Genomic DNA, 25,265 nt, shown 5'->3' on the forward strand with positions numbered 1-25,265 from the left:
GAATGAATAAATATGAGTAAAATATAGCACAAAAACATATGTGCAAATCATGTTATTTATGATATGCGAATGAAGAAAATTTTGTTATTTTTAAATATATATTATAAATAGAAATAGTAAACAAACTGTAGTAGTTCTAAACATGGCGTCGTTTTTGTTAGATTACAAATGATGACAGTACGAAGTAATCGCAATATCGACTCTCGTTAAATTATATTTCTCTCTGTGCAAATTCATACAAAATACATCCCAAATGGAGAGATCAGTAACGTCTGAGCAAACAGTTACTCAAATACAAACAGAAACTGTTTTAGAAACGGATGTCACAGATTCTACATCTCAGGTATGCTCAGTTTTATTATAAATACCTACGTCATTATTTCAGTTTGATAATGAATTCAACGTGATAGGAATTGTTTGAATCTAAAAGTGATAATTTTTGATATGTCTACGGCATATCAGATACAGTACAAGTGCTAAGTGTATCAGTGCAAAAGTGTTATAACAGTACTACACAGTTCAATTTATTTGATAATCTTAGTTAATAGTTCAGTGAAATTGTATATATATTTATAGTAGTGAATAATAAAAATTCTTTGCAAAATCAACTACTATTTCTAAAAAGCACACAATGTCTGCTTTCGTGTTCAAATGGATAAAAACAAAGCATTTACTGAATATATATAACATCAAAAATCAAAGGTATACATGTACAAGTATTGTAGATAATAAATCACCCTTGTCTGGAATTCGTGTTTTGGATTTGACTCGAATTATTGCTGGACCATATTGTACCATGATTCTTGGTGATCTTGGTGCTGAAATCTTGAAAATTGAAAAACCAGGTAGCGGAGATGAAGCACGAAAGTGGGGTCCACCATTTATAGAAGGAACTGAAGAAGCAACTTACTTTCTTTCTGTTAATAGAAACAAAAAAAGTATATGTATTGATCTCAAGGAAGGTAGAGATGTAATTTATGAATTGGCAAAAAAATCTGATATATTAGTGGAAAATTATGTCCCAGGGAAATTAAAAAATATGGGCTTAGGGTATGAAGATATCTCTAAAGTAGCTCCTCATCTTATATACTGCTCTTTGACCGGTTATGGATATGAAGGACCTTACAAAAATAGACCAGGATATGATGTGATTGCTGCTTCTATAGGAGGCTTGTTAAATATAACAGGTCCAAAAGATGGATCACCATGTAAAGTTGGAGTAGCAGTAACTGATTTAGCAACAGGTTTATATGCCCATGGTGCTATCCTAGCAGCATTATACCAAAGAATGAAAACCAATAAAGGACAGTGGATTCAATGTAATTTACTATCAACACAAGTTGCTAGTTTAATCAACATTGGATCAAACTATTTAAATACTGGTAAAGAAGGAGTACGTTGGGGTTCAGAACATGAAAGTATTGTACCTTATGAAGCTTTTCATACAAAGGATGGTTATATGACTGTAGGAACAGGCAGTGATGCACAGTTCTTAGATTTACTTAAAAGAATGCAATTATTAAAATTGTCTGAAATAGATAAGTATAAAAATAACAAAGCTAGAGTGCAAAATAGAAATGAATTATTACCTATTCTTAGAGAAAAGTTTATAACAAAAACTAATAAAGAATGGGAAATTGTTTTTGAAGGTGCTTTATTCCCTTATGGTCCAATAAATACAATAAGACAGGTACAAAATCATAAATATTGTGCTAAAATAACTTGAAAATAGTATTTATACAAAAGAATTTTATAGGTTTTTGAAGATCCTCATATAAAACACATAAAATTGGTGCAAGAAATAGAACATCCTACAGGGAAGACAATTAAAGTTGTTGGCCCTGCTGTAACATATAGTTATGCCACGAATAAAGTTCGAACTGCTCCTCCTATGATGGGCCAACATACTACTGAAATATTAAAAAATATTTTAAACTATACTGATGATAAAATACAGACCTTAAAAAAAGCCAAGATTGTGCAATGAAGAAATGTTTGTTATTTAAAAAAGATACAAGATACTTTTTAGAATGTATTAATATATATATAATAGCTTAATAATTTAAGTATGAAAAAAAACTTCTATGAGATAATTCAATTATATAATTTTAATATAACTATTGTTTATTATAAAATTAATGTATTCAAGTTAAAATAAATATATAAGTCTAAAATATATTTGTAAATAAACATTTATTACAACTACACTTCTTATCGATATGTATACATATAAATGTAGAAAATAGAAAATATTTCATTCGTTTCTGTTCTGTTTCAGGATGTACCAACTGTTCGATTATGTCTTAGAAAGCCAAGATCAAATAAGAAAGTTCAATGGACTCAAGGCACAGTGGATAATGAACATATGAATAAAAAGAAATCTAAATGTGAAATTTTGTGTTATCTAAAATTTAACACAATATTCTTAACATAATTATATTCATGTATAAATGTATAATATATATGATATTGTAGGTTGTTGTATCTATGAAAAGCCAAGAAGTTTTGGTGAAAGTAGTTCTGAAGATAGTGATGATGAATGCGAACATTGTCATGGACATAAAGATGCCCACAAAAAGATTCCACGTCATAATGCAGAAACATCTAAAGAAGTATCTCCTATTCCAGGTAATTTTATCAAGTAAAATTATAAAGAAAATCATGTAAATTGTATAATATAGGAAAACTGTTTATAAATTATTACACATTTTTTGCAGAATCAGTAGTAAATGCATCTATATAAATATGTTGATGACATAAATAATTTCTTTAAATGGAAAGGTATACTGTTTGAAATAGAGTTGCATAGAAGGGAAAATTAGGTGATTTTGGATACAATTTCATATGGTGTCAAATATATAATAATACGTATATTAATATATAGTTCTATATTTTATAGGATATTCAAAATATTAAGGAAATATCAGTTCTAAATACAGTTATATTATTATTATCCCTATTACTAATGTTGATATTTTTAAATAAATATTGTAAGTTACACTTGCAATACTTATTTATATTCTTAATAATAACAGCATTGGTAAGGCATATCATTTAAAAGAGAGAAAAGGAAAATATAAACTTTTATTAATAGCATGGTTAATCGCTGTTACATGATTTAATGTTTATATATATAGGATTATTATTATATATATATGATTATATACATATGATTGAAAATGAATTTATCAATGATAGTGGCCACTAAATAAGTCAAAAGCAAAAATATATACATTATTTCGTTGAACATAGTAGAATTATAATTTTTATATTACATAATTTAGATTATACATACCACTTTGTAGCTTCTCGATAGTTGTAAAGTATTATTACAACAATTACTATTGTAATTTAGACATGAATTGCAAAAATATTATTGAAAGTATTGTAAAAGTTTATTAATAGGTTTAAAATTCTTAACAAAATAATTATAACGTTTAATATAAATTTCAACGATTCTTGAATAGTTTTTTATTATATATAGTATACCTATTACACATATATATCTTGCTCTAATATAATAATTAGAAAGATATACATATATGTTAAATATTTATGAAAGGAAATAATACCTTTAAATTATTTTTTTGCTATAATAATATTTGCATATATATATTTCTTTATGATTGAAATACCTTCATTTTGAATAATTTTATATTACATCATAATGGGTATTAAAATGTAGATTTTATTCTAATTTAAAGTAAATTTCTAGTTGAGAATATATTAATTATAAATAGTTGTTTGTACAGTTCTGATAATACACTGTTTGTACATATGTATATAAAACAATACAAAATTTTTCATTTTTTATCTTTTTTTATAGATACGAAACTATTGTAACATTTAATTTTTTATTACTTTTTAATGAAAACAGTGTTAGCCACTGCTAATTATACGTATTAAACACTTGTATATCATCAAAGCTTATTCTAAACTAATTTAAAGATATCAGTCAGAAAATTATTTAAACACGAAATATTGTCAATTAAAATATGTCATGAAAGTTTAGAAGAGTCTTACTCTCATACTTTGTAAATGTTTAAAAATATACAACCTATCTCTGAAGGTAATTTATCCTTAAGTACATACGGAGTCAAATAGAAACTGAAAAACAGTAAAATCACATGAACAGATCAACTCCGTGATACCTAGCAGTTTTCGATCTTCTTATAAAACAAATTATAAATATTTCAATTTCAATAAACGCCATTGTAAAAGAGAAATAAATCTTTCTTCAGTTATTAAAAATATGTAACGTCGTATAAATAAAATATGTGCAATATTGTATATTGTATAGCTTAATTGTTAAAGCAATATGTAGACATCTATAAATAATATTTGTAAATATGAAACCATTTATGTACTTTATCCTAATTTCATTGAAAATAGAATTTGTAAATTCATATAGAGATATTAATATATTACAAATTGAAATAGAAGATAGAAATAATGTAATTTGATGTATCTTTTCAAAATTCTAAACAGAAATTTAAATTGGGAACTTAATAGTCTTTAGTCAATCAACGTTACCACTACTTTTTTGAAACTTTCGCCTATTACGTACTTCCATACCTCTACGAAAAGAATCTTCGTTTAGTCCCAGTGAACGAACTACAGCTCGACTACGCCAAACTTTAACAGTATAGTCATCACTAGTTGTAACTAACATTTCAGGATCACGTGGATTGAAAGCAACAGAATTAACAACATCAGAATGAGGAAACTTGGCTAAACATACTCCATAATGTCTGTCCCAGAGATAGCCATGTTTATCTTCCGCACCGCTAATAATTATAATTTAATATTATAATATTATAATTATAAGTTAATAGATTAAACTTAAATGGAATAAACATTAAAATAAAATATTTTAATAAATTTACCTTGCTACATATTCATTGCACACATCAAGAAAAATAAAGAAACATTCATTGTTTGGTGTATATGCCTTATGAGCTCTTAGCATGGTACCAACTTGTTTTAATGTTACTAAATCAATTACGTGTATATCGATTTCTTGAGCTATTGGAGGAGGTTGTAATGGATTTGTAATAACATAACCTCGTGGCCATGGTCTTGTATTTACATACAAATATCTAATGACAAACATATGTAATACGTTATTTATAATAAAAAATAAAAATATATATAAATTTATACTTATAGCATAAATGACCAACCTATGATCTGGAGAAAGTCCCATTCCTATAATGTGTCCATGCAAATCAATTAAGTGATCTACTTTATCAAATTGATCAGCTACAGATTCATAATTCAACCAATTGGTAAAAAATGCGTAAGAATTTTGTCTTTCTCGTTCTCTTTCTCTTTGTGCTATTCTTTCACGTAATGACGGTCCTGGATCTAATCGTGTAGGAAACTTTAAATTTTTTATTCTCTTGAAACCCACTTGATGCGGTGTGTAAGTTTTGGATCCAGTTGTAAAAATAAGATATTTTTCACAATTATTTGATAACTCGTCATTATCACCTTCTTCCGTATTAGACGATTCTATCCGTAACATATCATTACATTTATATATAAAAATATTACTATCATTACTTTGCAATAAGTTTCACTTACCTCCGGATTCATTCTCTTCATCCCACTGAGAATTGTCGCTTTCTTTATCATTTTCCTCTGCTTTTTTCTCCATTTCTACTTGTCTATATTCCTGATTATATTGTATAGGATTAGCATATTCAAAACCATCACCAAGTTTCTTCCAATTCATAAATCCACCTTCCAATGTACTATATCTATTTGTACATGCTTTGGTTAATCATATCAATTGTTTTCAATACATATCTTTAGATTAAGAAATGTGTAAATGAGAAATGTATCTTGCTGAATTAGCTTACTGTAATCTGGATGATGCATGACGAAGGACAACTGGTTCTTCTTCTAAATTGTTACTAGAAGATGTAGATGAAATATCTTTATGGCTTGGTGGATTTCCCCTTTCTTCTTTAACATTGGAAGATGAAGGCTGATTTTCTTGCTCTTTAGATTCAGTTTGTTCAGGTGTTAAACAATTAGCTACCATTATTGCTCGAACTGATGAAGCATTACCATTGTAAAATCTAAAATATATAAAATATCTGTGTATATTTATGGTTAAAAAATCGTTTTCATACAATAAAAAGTTATTTGTCATGTATGATACCTAAACAGTTGTGTCATAATAGGCACATGTTCACTAGATGTCTCTTGATTTGCCTTATTAAGCCATAGGAGACTAGTACTAACTAAATGTGCCAACCAGCATAAATTTCCACTTAAAAGGTAATGTTCACTGTACCATGTTCCAAATATGTCATAAGGTTTATTTATTACTCTACACTGAAGACCAAAGCCAGCTGTGACAAACAAAATTAAATTATTACTAATGATATATTTTCTTTGTTATTAACTCTAAAATATAGCTAATTTGATATCCTTACGTGCTAATCTAAATACTGCTATTTCACCCGAAGTGCTCAGAGGTGTTCCAAAGTGTACACCAGAAACAAGTAACAAAGTATCTGAAGAATTGAATTGCGAAAACTGTGTATATTTCCAACTAAATGTTTTCATATCATGAAGATACTTTACACTAACAGGATATTGACTTTTCCAAACCTAGGATAAATTACACAACAGATCTTACGTTTTTGAACATAAAACACAAACAGGAATTAGATAATTACAAAATAGAAATAACTCACAAAGATGTATCCATCTTTTGAACAAGTGGCAAACATCTTTCCATTATGCGAGAAACTAACATGTAAGACTTGGTGAGAATGTTCTTTAAGTATCTCCGTTTCTAAGAGTGGTGTATGATACGTTAAACGTTTAAATTCTCCTAACCAAGATGTTTTCCCTACAAAATATCTAATATATTAAATTGAAGACAGAGGAATATAAATAAATATTAGTATTAAAAATGATTTCCAATTATACTGCATAATTCGTACGTTTTTATTTTTAATCCTATGAAAATCGTGTTTATTGCTATGTTGAATAATTTATAAATATACAATAAAGTTAACCTGGCATAATGCCGATGTCTGGATCTATTTTATATGTTTGATAGAGCAGATCTTTCCAAAGAAATTCGTCGTGCGAAACTCTGTGCCATGATTTGCATACTTCTCCAGCGATTGTCAACTCCCTTGGCGTTAAATATTGAAAAATATTCAAGAGTATGGAATCCGGCATATAATACCAGTCCTCATTTCCTTCGGAGCTTTGGGATAAACGATTGTTTCTCTCTTCCAATTTAATCGCATCTTCATTTGTATTTTCCTGATTTTGCTGTGTGACACTCTCGTCGATGTCCATATCGAAACACAGTCTTTTATTTACTAGAACAGCTGATACCTATCAGTAACACTGTTGTAATGTGAACGGTTCCGAGAACGTACGAGTTTGACCGAGATCGAGAAACGATCGCGTTCAAGCGGTGCACAGCAGGATAGATGATATGCTTTAAAATAGTTTTAATTGCTTTAGAACCACAAGAAAAATACTTTCAATATAAAGAATGAAAGAAGTAACTTTTTGATGAAATATTAATAATATTAAAGTAATTATTAACATATAGTATTTAATAGTATTAATTAATACGTTGACTGTCATGCAAATTTTATAAAGTGGCTATAAAATATATTTGTATTCCACTATATTTATTATTTCATTTATATATTATTATGATTAATCAGATTAAATTATAATAAATTTCTTATCATTTAGTACCATATTTTACGGAAAATAAGGATATATGCCAGTACATTTCATAGTTGTATATTTTGCTTTACTAATGTACTGCACCATAACATTTAATTTTTGCAAAATATCATTATATTTGCACATTTTTTTGTTATCGTAATCATTCACATGGTTAAAAATTTGTTAGTCCATGAAATTGATCATGTTTTAATCATTCTAAAAAATTTAGTAATATGGATCACTGATGACCATCGTGACAGCCGACGTGTTAAAAAATGTTCTTAAAATATATATTTTATATACGTACTTATCAAAAGTCCTATTTACTTATTGCGTAAGAAAATAATAAATTGTCTCAATTAAATATAAAAGTAATCTTTGACTAATTTTTCAATGTAAATATTGCGTACCGGATGTTTGCAAATAACAAGCGTAACATAAGTTGGAACGATTGAGAATTGTTGCAATGATAATATGAAATTAAATTTTTTGACAGCATATTCTAAATCTGGCAATGGACGATACAGCTTGTATCGTTAGAAATAGGAATAAGCGTTCCATACTGTTTTCTTTTTTAAAACTTGTCCTCGAATAACTATAGTACTATAGATAACGTGCGCACGAGCATATATAGTTTTCTATAGCGAGATAATACGTATGTAAAAATGTGAAGAATAGTGGTGTATTATGTATTTTTTAAGAATAATAGTTGAAAAATGTATATGTACTTACCAAGTTGTATAATACATGAATTATACAAGTAATAATTATATTCACAATTTGTTGTTTTCATTGAATTGAATATCAATTTCATTTCTTTACAGTAAAAAATCAATAGGAAAAAATAGGTTATGTTTAAATTAAAATTATTTATTAGTAGATTAAATTACTTATAAATAGTTGATTCTCTGTATTAATAAATATTACTGGCATAAAAATGTTAGTGATATGAATATTAAATCACACATTGATATTTTATCAAAAATATTTTATTAAAAAAAAATTATAAATATAATCTTTTGTAATATATACTTTTTATCCTAATAAGTTTCAAAATTTCATTTACACTTTTACCACAACATCTAATTTACATGGTCTTTTACTTCATACATATAACTGTCGTCTGTTATTTGTATTGTTAACGTAAATGGATTTATAAGCTAAAATTTCATTATGGAAGGCATATAAGAAAGCATTTTGTTAATTAATACAAAAAAGTTTATCACTTATACCGAATTCATAAACATACTTCTTTGATGTACATCTTATGTAATACGCACATAATGTATACACAATCGTATTTGTAAACGAATATAAAGCAAGTATACTGCTTATTCTTATTATGTTAAGAATTACTTGTTTGAGACATTAATTGGCTTTCCACTTGCATATAAAATTGTTCTCCGAACCATTCTCTGTGCATTTCTAAATGGCTACAACATTAAAGATATAATTTTGTTAGTCGCATGAAAAAAAATAAAAATATTTAAAAAATAAATAAATAAGTATATATATATACCTAAGAAACATATCCAAATATTTCAGAAGGACCTTTAGCTTTTTATGTGGTATGTCTGTTAATTGAAGTAAGTCTGGCAATTTAACTAAAAAAAAAAATTATTTATTTTTATTTTATTTTTTATTTAGAAATATTTGACAAAAATATTTTACATACCAAATAGTCGTGTTAAGTGAATGGCACCATAGTACGTGGAAGGATTTGGAGGACCTTCGGGTTTCGCAGATTCAGGCATTAATCTCCATTTGTTCGATTGTTGAAGCAAAGCATTGACTTGCGCAGATGTTACAGGTGGTATTCGTAACGTTACACCGCGTGGGCTAGAACAACGAGAACTTGTACTTGCAATACTAAAAAAAAAAAACTTATCAATTTCGTAATCATATAAGTGATACAAAAATGATTTGTTTACGTAAAAATTTAACTCACCTCGATAAATTTCCTGTATCTTGTTTAATTTCTTCGTATGACCTCAATTGTTTATTTTCATCGATAGAACTCACTCTGTATGATCTTAATCTTCGTTTAGAGTTTGCTACCACTTTCGACGTATCTATTTCTTGATCGTGTTCTTGAAATGGTGGTAAATGAGCGTACTCGGTATCTTCGTATTCTTCTTTAACTAAAACTTCTGAGTTTCTGAAAATTATATTAACCACAATAATTAAACTACTTTTACAAGAAATATTTTTTGTTTTTCTAATATTAGTCAAAACATTTTAAATGATAAAATACGCGAGACATCCAATTATGAGAGATTACAAGAGATTTAATTTCCAATAAATTAAAATATTAAAACTTACTCAATTGGTTCTTCTTTCACAAGAGTTGGATGCTCAGTATATAAGAAAGAAGACTTTAAATTACAATATTGTTCTTGTTCTTGTCTATATAAAAGGAGATCGTGTAATGTAAAATCGAAATATATACGTAATCCATCAGCAACTTCTCTGCATATGTTTATTTCGTTAATTGTTTTTTCTATTGTATTATTCGTTTTGTTCCTTTGCGGCTTTTCTGGAATGTTTGTTAATTGTGTTGTCGTAAAGTGTTGAACCCACGATTCTAAAATATTTGCAATAGTAGGTTGTGCAGGGAGAACAGCTAGCTAAAATTCATGTTACTTTTTGTTACTTTCAAATTTTAGATTACACTTTCTCGATCGTAGTCATATTGTAATTTTTAAAAATGTGTAAAAACAATACCTTATTTTTATTAGTTATCAAGTCGTAATCTTGGTCCAAAATCCTTCTTAAAGTAGTGCCTATATCAAGATCAATTCCTGGTTTTACACTGGCACCGGATTGACTACCTCCACCACTGTCTTCATCATCGCTTGTTTCACCAACATAATCTGAACTACTTTCTGTATCTTCTTCAGTAATGACTTCCTTTAACAATGAAGATAAATGTTTCTGTCAGACATAATATAAATAAATTTGTTATATATACAAATAATACCTCGGTATCATAATCGGCATGTTGTCCTGAACTGCCATCTTCCGATGATCCAGTTGTTGCAGATGTTGCTCTGCTACCACCACTTCTTGCCCTTCGTCTTGGTTCTTGATTTTCAGTTTCATTTAAACGTTCTGATAATTTATGACTTCTTTTCTTACGCTCCCTTCGATACAGATATGCTCCTCTGTTTGTCATTTTATTCACATATGATTAAATAAAAAGAAATTTTATTATATTAAATTATTTTTCCATAGAAGTGAAGTAAATATTTATTTCATTAACAAGTAATTTCATACATACAATTGCAATTGTGCTTTCTGTGCCAAATCTCGTTGAAGTTGGCGATTTTCTTCTGTGTCTTTTAATACATATTCCTCTGTCACACAACGATCCCATGAAGAATTCCAGCCCTATTATTTTATATGAGAATTTCATTTAAAATATAAATATAGAAGTAAGATAATATTTCACACAAGTATTTATTATTTACCTGGAAATGTATTAGATATTCAACAGCTTTACGTCCTCTTTGATCTTTGTTAACTATAACATCAAGTACCTAAAATCATACTTTATTAAATAACAAAAACTTCGTGTATTTAGTGCCTTGTATTTTCATAAATACCTTAGAATCGTATAATACTTTTGCTTTCGTAGGATCAGGTTCATAACAAAGGACTTTTTCACCATCACAAAATTTAAATTTTGGCCCTCGAGTAGAAACCATTCCTTCCTACTGAATAGGTCTAAATCACAAATCTTTTTCGTAAATAATCGAGTAACAACGCGGTAACAAAGTTGTATTGTTTAGACTAACATAACCTCAAACTTGTTATATTTAAATGTAAAATAACCAACCATATAGAAATTTCTGTACCAAATCATGTAAGACCATTTATTTAATTTTATTAATAATCATTAAATGTATTGGATTTTCACATGATGTATTATAAATATCGTGTGAACGAAAGTTTAAGTTTAAGTCTTCCGGTATTAAAATCGTTTATACAATTGTATCGTCGTAATTGTTTATATACAGCTAACCTTACTTGAGTTAAGATTTAAACACAAAGTTCCATTTGAAATAATTTTTGATTTGTGACGCATCAAACAAGGAAGTGACGAATATATGTAAAGATGTTCATATTGCATATATATATTCATATTGCATGGAAACTCACCATATGTATCGATATCACATTCTTTTATATATATACATACTGTATTTTACATTAACGAGCAATCGAGATACTTCCTTTATAAGTTTACATCAATTATGAAATTACTTATCCTTGTGTACATGTATGAAGGAAAAGATTATGCAAATTAATAACTAAACTTTTAACATTAATTACAAATTATTTGTCAAATTTTGTATTATCAACATGTATATTTTCTACGATAGATAAAATTAATATCTGTATAATAAAGTTTATTTACCGATTGAGTTAATGTCTACTTATTAGATAGTTATACATTTTTCTATCAGAGGGAATTGTGTATGTGAACAATAAAGTGGGGCAGAAGAATCGTACGGATCGTACATACCAAGTTTCGTAGATCCATTTGTAATAGTGTGGTTTGTTTCGAAACGTGTTCAGTGTTATATCTTCTGTTATTTATACATGCATTCGGGTGCGGTGGAAAGCAGATCAACATTTTTATTTTGGATTATTTTGAGGATAGGAAAGTTCCAGACCGAGTGCACTAAATACGGAAGATTTGAAAATAATTGAGTATACAGATCAGTCTGTCAAATCAGGTATACTACACATTATACATACATATATGTACATAGAAATAATGTCTCGGCATACATTGTACACTGTCGTGAGAAATATGTATAACGTAAATAAGTAAAACAAAAATCAGCTAAGTAGGAGAAACCTGTATGCACGAGTCGTGAAAGTGAAGTAACAAAACAGTGTTGCGTTAACCATATTTTAATTACACACTAAGAATGCTAACTAACTCTCGTTCCCGCTATTTCATGTTCACGTACAGAGCGACAAGAACTACTACTTGCTAGACTTAGGATTATTTTCGCCGTTTTTCGTTGTTAACTTTTGTTAATATATGAGAGTAGCAAAAGTTATTATTGTTAGAGAAAGTATTTGTCTATCTTAATTCCAAACTATAATTTAAACCTGTCTTTCAAATAAATACGTTACAACCAATTACATACTTTCGCAGTCCTTAAAATATCGTCGATTTATGAAAACATATTATTGATTCGCTACAAGAGTAACATAACTAGGACGAATAAGTTTTTCATAAAATCAATTTGAAATAGAATGTTTTGAGTAGAAAATTATTAATGATTCAGCCATATTCGTGGCTTTGAAGGTATTTAATAGAATATTGTTGATGTATTTTAATAAAAAGAGAGTTTGAACAATTTTTTAATTACAACATCCTTCTTGTTAAATAGTACTATTTTACTAGGTAAAGTAATGATACTGTCGTATTAGAAAATATTTTACATTTAGAGTTAATTTTCGCAGATGTCTCAAAATTAACGATATTTGGGATGAATCACGTTTGGAGCAAATTAATAACATATCCACATATTTACTATGTGTCGTTATTTTCAACCTTTGTTTTCGTTTCAACTTAATTTTATTTTATGTGGCTCACGAAAGCATTTGAACACATATTAGAGAATTTTGATGAATATATTATGTGCGTTATCGAAACTTTTTGAAGTTTCATTGGCACATTCAACGAAATGCGACTAGCGTAATTTGAAGCCATTCTGAAAATGATATATAAGTTCATTTTTGTACAAAATATTATATAATTATGTAATTATATAAAATAAAATTAAAAAAATGTTTTGTATAATAAGGTATAATATATTCATAACAAGTTTTTATAAGTGTCACAATAATTTTGTGATCTGCTGTATGTATTCACGTGTTCTTAGTTCTTAAATATGAAGTTTCAACCATGATATCATGTCACACAATCAAATTCACCGCCCACATGCACGAACATACATGTAATCAACTTATCCACGAATAGATTAGGCAGACAAATTCATTTTCTGGCGCATTACTTGTGCATTGTTCATAAGATAGAAAGTCTGTCATTCGCTATTTTCAGTGGAGATGATTTCACCGTGTAACATTAAATAATTCTTTCAATATGTCGTCAGGATATGACATAATTTTATTGAGTGGTTTGAATCCAGGACTAATCGCAACGCAATTGTCCGCGTTTATCTACGACGCAACGTGTTTACGCCTTTTGTCCTACGCGATAAGTCGAAATCACGCGGGCTTTTCTTGCTAATTTCAAGTGATATGATTCAACTCTCCTGAGGAGCCATAATCATATCAACCCTATAGATCGTACTTAAACGATCATGTTTTAAATATTAATTTTTTAAATTTATTTTAGAGTGTACGATTCCTTACGTTATATATTTGCGGTAAATAAACTTGTGAATAGACTACGAGATTTTTATGCATTTATGGGGAATTTAAAAGCGTAAAAATGTGCAGGTTAGACATAATATGCAAAAATATATGAATTATACAAAATATAGTATCTACTATAATATTTAGTAGATAAATCAGTTTTCTATCTGGATTCCATATTTTTAATTATGTTCATAGCGGTATGAATTTGCATAAATATCTGCAGTCTACTTATAAAGGTAAATAACTTGTTTTTAAAGAAGCTGAATATTTATTACGTACCTATAATTGATCAGATCAGCTTCTGAAAGACTTAATATTTTATTGGCTTTTTTCATTGAATTGGCAAATTATTCAAACGAATAACGTTGCATGAAAAGGAAAATAATATTTATTAGAAAACAGAATAGAATATCTTTGTATTGACAAATTGAATTACTTCCTAGAAATATTAGAATAGCAATCTAACCTAGTTATGTGAAAAGACGATTGTAAAATAATTCTCTTCTTATGGTTTCTAACAGTATATTTAGCAGTTATTTTTATCCATGTATTACATTTGCCATTATTTTTTTATTTGGATTTATCATACTTTTCTTCAGGATAATGCGTGAACAACATGTATAATAATAAAATTAAACGAATGAAATTAAATGACCAATGACAGATTTAAAAAATTAATTAATGCATTTAATTCAGACTTCGAGTAGATTGAAAATGAAATTATTTTGGAAAGCATCATGGAAAATAAATTTGGCCGTACTTAGGTTAGTTATACTAGATTTCATATTTGTATTCCAATCCTTATCATTTGTAATTAACAAATTTTGCAATGTAAATAGTTCAGTTGCTTCTGCTATGTAAATAGACGGGAGGTATTTTTTAAATAGATTAATTCGACGGTTGTTGAGATGGTGAAAATCAATCTATGGTCGGTCCTGATAAAACGAGATTGAAACTGCTATATTTAACCGTATCGCTAATTAAACGAACGCAGACAAATGCCTTTACACTGCCCGTATGAGATTTCCTTGTTCTTTCCTAAAAAATAAAACTCTTTTAAATTATAGCTTTTTGAAATTTCAATAAGAATTCTTTAACTATTGAAGTTTTAATCATTAAAAATATCTCATATCGAAATTTCAAAAAATTACAATTTAAAAAAATTTTAATTTAATTATTCTTTGATTTTTTTAAGTATTGCTATTTTTGTACTATCTTTACTATCTTCGATTATTTATTTTTTATATTTCCTATTTAAAATTCAGTTTAATATTTAAACGAAAATTCGTTCCTCTTCTTTTAATAATATTATTTCTTGTATTCAATATTTAGTATTTTGTAATATTACAGTGAAATTTTTTTTAAAGTGACCTATTATGATGGATCAAGGATTTCCAGCACAACATACTACAACGACGACGGTAACGACCACTTCTACTACAACACTGACAAGTATTAGATTCGACCCATCTTACATAAAAACATTACCTGGAATGCTCAAAGTTGCACAGGTGGTAAGTCGATGTCTTCTATTCAATACTCTGGCGTTTTAATAATTGGCCAATAATTAGTTCAATGGATCGTAGCTTTGATTTATATATATCATACACGAATTTTCATTAACGTCCATACTGCCGTCAAATATTCTCGCGAATTGCTCGCGAACAGCAGCATTATGAATGGGGCATAAGATTAGCGATGTTAATGAAACTCAAGGATGTATTCAGGTTTTTTACTGTCAGATTGTCATGCTAATTAATCGACAAGGATCTTCAACTTAAAATAGATTTCTTGTTCACATATTTTTACTACAATATAAAAAAGATTTTGTAAGATGAATGTAAATACATATCTATGAGAATAATATTTTGTAAACTAAATTATTTATTATAAGATCATTATTTATTTAATATACTTAAATATGTGTATATATGTATATGTTTTTAATGTAACGTTGTTGAAACTTTTTAAAAACTGAACTATATCGTATGTAATTTTTTTAAAGATAAAGAATATTTGATTATTAATAATTTATTATGTTTTTGTAGGTTTTGAATCTTTTAGGTTTCATATGCATTACGGTAACGAATCATAGCAATTTTAGTCGCGGAGCATGGTTTAACACTGTGGCCATGGGTGGCTTTTGGTTCACAGGAATATTACTCGTTTTCTACTTATTCCATATCGTGGAAAAATTCTCGAAAATTCCTTGGCTAAAAATAGTGAGTTTAAAAGAAAGAATAGATTTTAATATCTTTTAATAGAAAGCGAATATCCTAAATAGAAATCTGTTAAAAAATTAACGTGCAGATTGTTTTTACGCGAAGGCAAAATATTGATCCCAGTTGGAACTAAGACGTTCTGTTCTATATACGAACTTTGTTTATAATTCGCTTTAATTGTTTTAATATCGTCATTATTTTTCGTGTTGTGTATTATAGTATTCAATATTTCCTTAAGTAGTGATAAAGTAGTGATAATCAAGGATATTTGAAGAATAACTTAGCTGTATTTTTATTTGTAGGAACTTACATTTTGCGTACTTTGGACTATTTTCTATGTACTGGCCGCTTCTCTTGCAGCTGGTCATGCTAAATATATAGAAGCTTTTGGTGCTGCAGCAGTAAGTTTTTGAAATTACAAATTAGAATTACCGAAAACTAGATGTCTCGATTGTTAGACGAGTATCTCAGATTTATTCTATATCTAGTTTATGCTTGTCTATTCAATTTCTATTGGTCACTTAAAATCATTAGAGTAAACATAATTAAGGAAGTATTTCATTTTAAACAAATTATACCTCGAGAAAATACTTTAAAGAGTTTGGTATTTTTTTAAAATATCATTATATATCTCATCGTAGTTCTTTGGATTCTGCGCCATGGTAGCTTACGGTTATGATGCTTGGCTCAAGTTCCATGCCTCAAGAAGCGGTGCCTTAGCGCAGGGACAACATACACCAAAACAAGTATCTACGGTAGCGAGTCCTGCGTACTAGTTTCATCACAAAAAATGTGTGACTTTTAGAAGAATTACACAAATGGACCAGTTTCAAAACATATCTTTGCTTTTATAGAGGGAGTTTGTTCTCGTAATTCTTATTCGTGCTTTCGTGCGTTCCTTATTTTAACAGTTGAATGTGAAATGTTAAAACAAAAAAATAACAGGCCACAACAGATTTGAAATTTTCGCTATCTTTTATCTACAGAGCGAATGTACTCACTTACACACGAAAGCACGATGTTCGATGATTTCATATTTTTGTGTTATAAGGAAACGATACACATACTATTATAACATAACGCGTATTTTTGAATCTCTTATATATACATATACGGTAACTGTACATTATTTTGTGAATTTTTAAAGTCTGTTAATATTAAAAGTAAATATTTTTAACAATTATTATATACATACACATATATTTGTATACATGTACAAGAAATATATGTTTAATCAGTATTGTGTTCATATTATAAACGAATTGTTGATATATTTGTACTCACTTTATATTTAATTTCATACGAATAGTAATTCCATCGCATTCCTGATTAGAATGCCGAATGGGCGGATGGTTATATTAATTTATTTATGATTACTCGCGAGAAGATAATGTTAGACTGTATTGTATAACAAACCATATTACTTTCGCCATCTTCACTTATTATTATGTATATTGTATGAAAAGTCATATACTGGTAAAAGTTAGGGATGAAAAAATTGCTTATGTAATTTATACGCATACTTTGATAATATTACGCAGCGTGTTACATGTATTTTGTTATTTTTATTCGACGAACTCGATACAGGTACCTACATTTATATGTACACGATATAGAAATACATACTAACTAATTCTAATTACAAATTTCGAACACAAAGAACACACGATGACAATGGTCACGACAGAACTTGTATTGTATTACTTGATCCATGCTTTATGAAATAAACGATTCAATGTTACTTTAATTTTAAGCGTCGTTATTATCGAGATAAATAATCGCCAACTATGTTCTAACTTATAGTTTCCGACGATTAGTAATTTAACTTGTTATTTTATGTTACATATTATGTTTTACTTAATAAAGCTTTTTTCTTAACATCACCTGAAATATGGTACTATTAAATATTTAAAAAAATTGATGAATTATGAGAAAAAGATCGCATGAAAATTTTCGTTTGAATTTTAATGATCAAAGTTTCGATTGTTCGATATGAAAACACAAAAAAGAAAGAAATTATATAAAGTATATTACTAATGGTAACGAGGTCTACGAGTTTGCTTTTTACCCATACTCGATAGATCTATGGTTTTACCATCGGGGAGTACTAGTTTATTCTCTTGGTAATCAACGAACCCGTTCTCTTCTTCTTCTTCTCGTTGTTCCTCGTCGCATTTGATACCAGTTTCGTACGTGTATTCTCGACGAATACCATCTGGATCGATATAGCCGTATTTACCTCTAGTGATACAATCGACGCCGATTATTTCTTCTTTGTATGATCCGTCGTCGTTCTCGAAACCCCAGGTGATTGAGCCGTCCTGATTATCGTTGCGATATCGACTAATAATCTATTGCGAAACATCGAAATGTCTTTAATAGATATTGTATATTGTATATTGTATATATTATATTCCCCTCATTTAACAGTCTCATTTTAGATCAGTTTCACTCTCTCTTGACAATACTACTATAAGCATCATGCTCCACTTTTGAAAAAGTGTGTTAGTTCAATTACGAAAATGTTAGAAGTTTAAATACCTAAAACTTAATGCTTATATATCATAATTATTAAAATTAACTGGTTACATACATAATCTCGTTAAGGGAAATCCTCTTATTAACTAACTATTGACATAATTATTATGTGACAGTAAATATAATATTGCAATATTTTAACTAATATTTTTATAAACAAAAATTATTCCTTTTTATCAGATAAATTCTAATAGAGCGAGAAAAATACTAATCCTAAACATTGAAGCTCAAACAGTGCTGCCATAAGCCTGTTTAAAACTAACCTGTGCAACGGGCTTCTTTCCGCGAGCATCGTAAGATTGAGATGGTTTTACTGATTTTGCAGGTGGTTTAACCTGTTGCTTAAATGGTTCTTCTATCGGTTTCCTTGGTTTGTTCGGTTTTGCCGTCGGTCGATATTGAACTGGTGCTAATGCTGGTGCGGTTGGAATTCCACTTCCTCTGGCAGTTGGACTTCCTGATCCCGAAACAGGACGATATTGCACTGGTTGTGCAGTCGGGCCAATGTTGGCGGAAGTTCTCGATATCGAACCTACTGTACCAAGATTTGGAACTGCTCGTGGCACGTTTTCTTCGCTTTCTTCGCTTCCTTCTTGACTGTCTGGAAGGTCGTCACTTAGATCGGTATCGTCATCTTGATTATTGTGATTTCGAGGTGGTTCGCGGTTTCGCGTTTCATCTGGCTCCTCGTTCACTGGTTTAATTTGTTGAGGAAGTGCCGTTGGTCCTGTGGGTAGATTTGGTCGCAATGATCTGATGGGTGTGAAACCTGGACCTGTTCCGATTGAATCTTCTGCTCCTTTGGGTCTGATAAAATAAGGTATAAAGATGTATAACGTAGAAAATAATTTAAAAGAAGATATTATATTATTGTGTTTTCGTGTAATTGATTACTGGGATTAGGTTATGTTTTTAGTCTAGAGTAAATTAGAAATGTAATTCGAATAGCTAAATGTTGAAACATTTTGAATATTTAAAGGATATTTTATATTATTTTAACAGTGTTTAATCTTATATTCAGTTTTTATTTTTATTTCTATTATGTAATTTTTTTTTGTATTTCATGTAAACATGTTATCAATACACATATATGTTGTAGCACTATAAAAATACATTTAAATTGCTCAGATAAATTTTCTCACAAGTTAAATGAAAGAATTAATTCAAAATGACAAAATTTATGAATAAAAAATATGCATCATAAAACATTTATATCGTTATGTGTAGTTATTTTCGTTTAAAATTATTTTCATCTAAAAATAGTGTTCAGATTTCTTTTCAGAATCTCATATGATATTAAAACCATAAATGAAATGTAAGATTCTATATCTTGTCTCCGCTAGAATGTTTGATATTGTAAGCTTAATAATGATACCTAAATGTAATTGGACGGCGAATTCGTTGATTCGCAAGTCCAGCTTGCGTTGGAAGTGCTGGTCGAGCAGATGGAAGTCTCTGGAAACGAGTTGATCGAAGAGGCGATCCTTTTGGTAAATTGTCATCCTGGTTAAATTGGGCCGAAGCCAGCGCAGTGACGCACGCCAACAACTATAATACAGTAAAACATTTTTTATTTGACAACATAGAAAGAAATAAAAAATTAAAATAGCAATAAAACAAAGAATTATAAAATTAATTAGCTAATAAAAGTTCCTTTTCACAATTTTAGATTACAAAAAATATGTCTTTATATCCACGAAATAAAATGCAGTGTATCGACACCAATTTAGTTGATAAACTAGAAAAAATAAAACATAAAGGACTAAATATAAGTCTGATGAAAGGCAAATAAAATTAGCTCAAGGTAACATTAAAATACAATAATAATAGACGTATGATCAGACTGCGGATGTTAATGTAAATTCATATTTTTATGAATGTAACTAAAGCAATAGAATTTCAACAAAGATATGTATCATAACGAATAGTTGTGCATATTACTCACATTCTGTGTATTTATGCATAAATAACTTAATCTGATAAATGACACATGACACATTGAACCAATGCCTATCTTCGATATGGGGTACTATTACGGAAGCACACGCGATAAGCTTACGAGTTACACCAATCAGATTACGACAAGATAAACTATGCGTTCCACGTACGACCGTCCTTCCACATTTTTTCCCTTCTCCTCAGCTTCTTTTTCTTTCATTGTTGTTACTACGGTGACTTAAATGTCAAGCAACAAGTTACGTGTGCGCCACATATGTTGTATTATACGAATGTGGGCATTATGCATCGCGAGTTCTCGAAATCGAAACGCTTTCACTTTTCTCCAAGTTCTGTACCATGAATTTTGTGACCAACGACGTGTTGTCATGTAGCCTACGTTAATTATCAAGCATATATAGGTGCACGAATGCGATTAGAAACGCGTAAACTAGAATATCTGGACCGGTTTCAGACCAGTCCCTTGGTGGAAACCTGTTATATATCGAACGAATGCAAATGGAAAAGTAAGAACAATCGAATTACGATCGTGCCAATAAATGCCGGGATTCGACGGCTGTCTGCTTGATCGCAACCCCCTTCTAACGTGTCTCGAGGAGTTATGCTAACAGGTCTGTTCCCTCCTGTAATTTTCGTTATATAAGAATATGAAATACCGGTCGTGTTAACGTAACTGACTGTGTAAGGATAATGTCGAATTACAGGAAAGTAAATACTAAGGATGTAACAGGATCGATAAGTGCAACTGGAAAAAATTGAAGAAATGGAAGAAATTGTAATGTGTCTTTATTAATATGTTAGGTGGAATTTCAAAATTCCCATAACATATGAGAATTTTATGTATATTTAGAATATTGTCTTAATCGTTTGGCGTGCCTATTACGTTCACTGCGTATATCGTGGAGTTGGCACGTTATCTTATGTCTTTTATAGTAATTTATACGGAACATAAGTATAAAGTTTTTGCGATATGCAAATATCTGTTAGATATATAATCAACAGTGACCGTGTTAATAGTTGGAGGAAGTGAGAGTGGTATGCTGTCCGGTTTGGGATTCTATCGAAAATTGCAGCAGGTGTTGCAAGTTGCTAACATTCTTGGTAAATCAAGAGTGATTAAGGTTTTGATGATGTCAGAAATCTTTTCCCTTCTTTCTTTATGAAATTTGCAATGTTGATGATTAAATGCGAGCTGCGGTAAGTCAATAAGCTGGTAGTAAAAGAGTTTGAAGTAGGGTGTTTTAAACAAGATGGTGATAAATAAAAATAAATTGAGCAAAAATGTATCACATTATTACGACGCTATAATACAATTCAAAACTCTTCAAATCTTAAAGTATCATGATCCCCGAAACTGATCTTTGCCAAAATTTTCAGAAACGTAAAATCAAAGAACGCAAAAATCTCTTTATGAAAATTCTCTAGCAACTTTAAGAATGCATTAAATTAGAAAATTTCATTAGAAACGTCAAAAATGCCTCGACATCTTCTAAAACTGGCAAGGTGAAAGAGGAAAGGAAGTATAGGCTGTGGCAATCGTGTTGGCGAAGTGGAGCCGGTATCGAACCGGATCGCCATATCCTCATCTATAGTTCCTCTAGTTCGCAGGAATGCACCGGACTCGCCAGAAAGAGAGAAAGAGAGAAAGAGAGAGAGAGAGAGAGAGAAACATAGAAGGGAGAGACAGGCGAATCGACTGGACATGGATTTGTTTCTTACGAGATTGCACTTCGTTCCAACTGGTGGCACGCGCTTAGATATTTCTAAGGAATATACAATGAAAAATCTATTCGACTTTCTTGCCTGGTCACTTTCACCCGGTTTGCTTGTGCGAGCAACCCGTTAATTTTCGTCCCTCGTGGCCGAACGCTCGTTTAGAAATGCGTTCAAGATCTGTTACAATTTCTCTCCCGCCGAATTTCGTTTTCTTTCACCGCACCAGTTCGCTCGTTCATTCACTTCTCCGTGAATACTTTCACTTTCTTCCTTTGAACGATATGCCTTCTCTTTCTCCGTTCGTCGTTTCCGATTTTCTTTTCGATTTTGCGATGGATATCACGTTTTCGAAAGGCGTGCGTGAGATTCTTCGAACGATTCCAACTTGATATTGAACTCACGATTTGGTGGATATAATTTTTCCTTTTTAATCTATTGACCGAGGGGAGAACGAGTTACTTCTTTTGAATAGCTATGACAATTTCTTTATTTACCGATCTCTTATTCTTAAGCTGTCATATCATTTTTATTAAAAATAAATTATAGTATATTTGTATTTACAAAGACTAAGATTGATCGAAGAAAACTTAAATATATTACATATAATTTATATTGAGCTAGATTTGAATATAAAATACGTGATTCTTCATTTATTTCGAGTAATATAATTTTTCTTCGATCTTTTAAACAGCAAAGTTTTATAATTTGTTTTACCGAAAGTGATTGTAAAAATAAGAGGAAAAAATGGTAGAGCAGTTATGAAAAGTATGTTGGTTTGCGTTCCTTACGTAATATATGGTGATTACAAAGCATAACCGGTCGAAACAGAAAGCTGTTCTACTCAAGTGTATTTAGGAGCATGGACATCTAGTAGGGCTGATTGAAAGGAATGTCAAGTATAAAGGAAACTCAATATGTAAGTCGATACAGTTTTTTACACATTGTCTAAAAACCTGTTTGTCTACTAGGAGTCTCTTGGCATGCGCTATTTCTTCCTCCCCCTTTGCCCTTCTTTTATGACTTTATTGTAAACATACCACAATGACACAGCTTGAAACATAAAGTAAAGCTTAAAACTTTGTAAGAAAAGTGTCCTTTTTATGAAGAATTTGAATCATTTTTCTATTTACGAATTTTAAACAAGAAACTCCTGTTTTTCTCCCTATTGAAATTTTTACTTTATGTTCCAAGTTTTGCAAAATTACAATTATTTTCTAAATTACTCAATTTATAAAAAATATTTTCGACCTTTTACTTAAGAATTTTACATTTTTCATATTTCCATTTTTTGAAACATTCAAACTAATTTAAATTATAATTATATCTCTTCTCATTTCATATCTTAACAATTTTTTAAATTTCAATATCTTCGAGTTAAAATACACTTCTAGAATATTTCAATTAACTTTCAACTTTCTTCCATGTCATAGATTATTTCTTCAGATTTGTCTCAAACATTTTCAAACTTCGCGCTTCGCGCGCAACACTTCCAGATCCGTGGAGAACGAAATAGGATGGTCTATGGCAGCACATTCAAACTCAGACTTCTATTTTCATACCTCTGTTTTCATACCTCTATTTTCATACCTCTATCCAATCATTAGTGAAAGGACGTGGGGCTTTGGAACTTTTAACTCTATTACGGTCCATTGAACGTTATGCCACTGGCTAATACATACCAGTTTTTCATTTCTCTATATTCATTACTATTCTTTACTATTACTCTATTCTTCTTGTTATTTACTACGTTCACTGTATTTACTATTATCTTACTTTACTGTCATTCTCATGCACTGAACCACATTTTTTAATTGTTAGCGAAGCAGGAAAATGAAAAGTGGAAAAACCATCGAGATAGATGATGGTTACGGAAAAAGGAAGTTTAGGGTGGATTCAACAAAATGGCGGACGACATGGAGGCCGAAGCGTCCCTGGATCTTTAATGGATGCAAAAAAGGGATGAATAGAAGAAACTAATTTTGGCTACTCACGATCACCGCGACGCGCATGGCCGTATCCTGTGTCCCGTGTCGCAATGGTGGTCACGCTGGGTGTGGTGCCGGCGCGTTTATGCCTCACACTACCGCGAATGACTCCCCGTCTCCGTGTTCTTATACCTATATCCCCGTTTAAATTCCTATGGTACGAGCAGCACGCAGGCCAACTTTCCCATCGGCCAGCAGGAATACGAGATCGCGAAACGATTCGGCACGTCACCGGTATACGCAGTTCTTTAATTTGTCTCACCGGTAATATTATCGGTATCCCGATACTGAACGCTCATCTTTCTTGCCTGGTGAACTTGAACCGTTATTCCCGATTAGTTGTTTGATTAATTACTTTTGTGGGGACAGGTTGTAGTGTTATTTTACTTTTGTAAGACCCTATTTTAAAACTCTATGTAAGACTCTAAGAAGAAGATACAGTTTTATAACTTTAAACAGTTTTATTTTAGTTTTGTGCAATTTTAATAGTTATTGTTAGTATTAGTGATAGTAGTATGATACACTGTTAGTCTATGTTTAGTCTTATGAATTGTACATAATTATTAGTAATATGAAGTATTATAGGTATAATAAAAAGTAGTGGCAATATTAGTAACGTTCATTTATAATTATTTAATCATGTTAGAAATTGATGAAATAGGTGATTATATAGTATACTTTAGTACGAATATCGTGGGTAATTTAATATTGCATTATTGAAATATTA

The 25,265-nt window shown here is 29.9% G+C and overlaps 6 protein-coding genes across 9 annotated transcripts; 3 read left to right on the forward strand and 3 right to left on the reverse strand.

The window, feature by feature from the left end:
* Positions 1–108: 108 nt before the first annotated feature.
* Positions 109–3,000, forward strand: LOC132905793 (E3 ubiquitin-protein ligase PPP1R11-like). The gene is made up of 5 exons (XM_060957430.1): positions 109–343; positions 2,279–2,387; positions 2,476–2,628; positions 2,718–2,822; positions 2,900–3,000. The coding sequence occupies exons 1-4, from the start codon at positions 254–256 to the stop codon at positions 2,741–2,743; spliced, it is 378 nt and encodes a 125-aa protein (XP_060813413.1). The 5' UTR covers positions 109–253; the 3' UTR covers positions 2,744–2,822; positions 2,900–3,000.
* LOC132905778 (succinate--hydroxymethylglutarate CoA-transferase) lies at positions 350–2,272 on the forward strand. Its single transcript, XM_060957408.1, has 2 exons — positions 350–1,690; positions 1,757–2,272. Exons 1-2 carry the CDS (start codon positions 632–634, stop codon positions 1,985–1,987), a joined length of 1,290 nt encoding a protein of 429 aa, XP_060813391.1. The 5' UTR covers positions 350–631; the 3' UTR covers positions 1,988–2,272.
* Positions 3,001–3,209: 209 nt separating the features above from the next.
* On the reverse strand, positions 3,210–8,144 carry LOC132905776 (F-box/WD repeat-containing protein 5). Of its 2 annotated transcripts, XM_060957405.1 has the most exons (10): positions 8,024–8,144; positions 7,038–7,368; positions 6,711–6,868; positions 6,447–6,624; positions 6,170–6,362; positions 5,865–6,086; positions 5,587–5,762; positions 5,184–5,514; positions 4,887–5,099; positions 3,210–4,787 (listed from the first exon to the last, which is right to left on the reverse strand). In XM_060957405.1, exons 2-10 carry the CDS (start codon positions 7,327–7,329, stop codon positions 4,520–4,522), a joined length of 2,031 nt encoding a protein of 676 aa, XP_060813388.1. In that variant the 5' UTR covers positions 7,330–7,368; positions 8,024–8,144; the 3' UTR covers positions 3,210–4,519. The 2 variants fall into 2 exon arrangements, with proteins under 2 accessions (XP_060813388.1, XP_060813386.1); XM_060957403.1 differs by lacking the exon at positions 8,024–8,144 and having other exon boundaries at positions 7,038–7,432.
* Positions 8,145–8,687: 543 nt separating this feature from the next.
* LOC132905777 (male-specific lethal 3 homolog) lies at positions 8,688–11,870 on the reverse strand. Of its 2 annotated transcripts, none has more exons than XM_060957407.1 (11): positions 11,741–11,870; positions 11,322–11,429; positions 11,187–11,255; positions 10,997–11,106; positions 10,697–10,880; positions 10,441–10,626; positions 10,039–10,343; positions 9,665–9,874; positions 9,392–9,555; positions 9,236–9,320; positions 8,688–9,149 (listed from the first exon to the last, which is right to left on the reverse strand). In XM_060957407.1, the coding sequence occupies exons 1-11, from the start codon at positions 11,858–11,860 to the stop codon at positions 9,062–9,064; spliced, it is 1,629 nt and encodes a 542-aa protein (XP_060813390.1). In that variant the 5' UTR covers positions 11,861–11,870; the 3' UTR covers positions 8,688–9,061. The 2 variants fall into 2 exon arrangements, with proteins under 2 accessions (XP_060813390.1, XP_060813389.1); XM_060957406.1 differs by having other exon boundaries at positions 9,392–9,585.
* A 343-nt stretch (positions 11,871–12,213) lies between these two features.
* Positions 12,214–17,601, forward strand: LOC132905788 (CKLF-like MARVEL transmembrane domain-containing protein 4). 2 transcript variants are annotated; one of them, XM_060957425.1, is made up of 5 exons: positions 12,214–12,458; positions 15,472–15,635; positions 16,170–16,343; positions 16,646–16,744; positions 16,985–17,601. In XM_060957425.1, exons 2-5 carry the CDS (start codon positions 15,498–15,500, stop codon positions 17,117–17,119), a joined length of 546 nt encoding a protein of 181 aa, XP_060813408.1. In that variant the 5' UTR covers positions 12,214–12,458; positions 15,472–15,497; the 3' UTR covers positions 17,120–17,601. The 2 variants fall into 2 exon arrangements, with proteins under 2 accessions (XP_060813408.1, XP_060813407.1); XM_060957424.1 differs by having other exon boundaries at positions 12,216–12,458; positions 15,489–15,635.
* Positions 17,602–17,888: 287 nt separating this feature from the next.
* LOC132905783 (uncharacterized) lies at positions 17,889–24,665 on the reverse strand. Its single transcript, XM_060957416.1, has 4 exons — positions 24,545–24,665; positions 20,257–20,429; positions 19,145–19,688; positions 17,889–18,694 (listed from the first exon to the last, which is right to left on the reverse strand). Exons 1-4 carry the CDS (start codon positions 24,560–24,562, stop codon positions 18,377–18,379), a joined length of 1,053 nt encoding a protein of 350 aa, XP_060813399.1. The 5' UTR covers positions 24,563–24,665; the 3' UTR covers positions 17,889–18,376.
* Between the last annotated feature and the right edge of the window lie 600 nt (positions 24,666–25,265).

Source organism: Bombus pascuorum, chromosome 4 (assembly GCF_905332965.1).
Source record: "Bombus pascuorum chromosome 4, iyBomPasc1.1, whole genome shotgun sequence".
Taxonomy (NCBI): Eukaryota; Metazoa; Arthropoda; class Insecta; order Hymenoptera; family Apidae; genus Bombus; species Bombus pascuorum.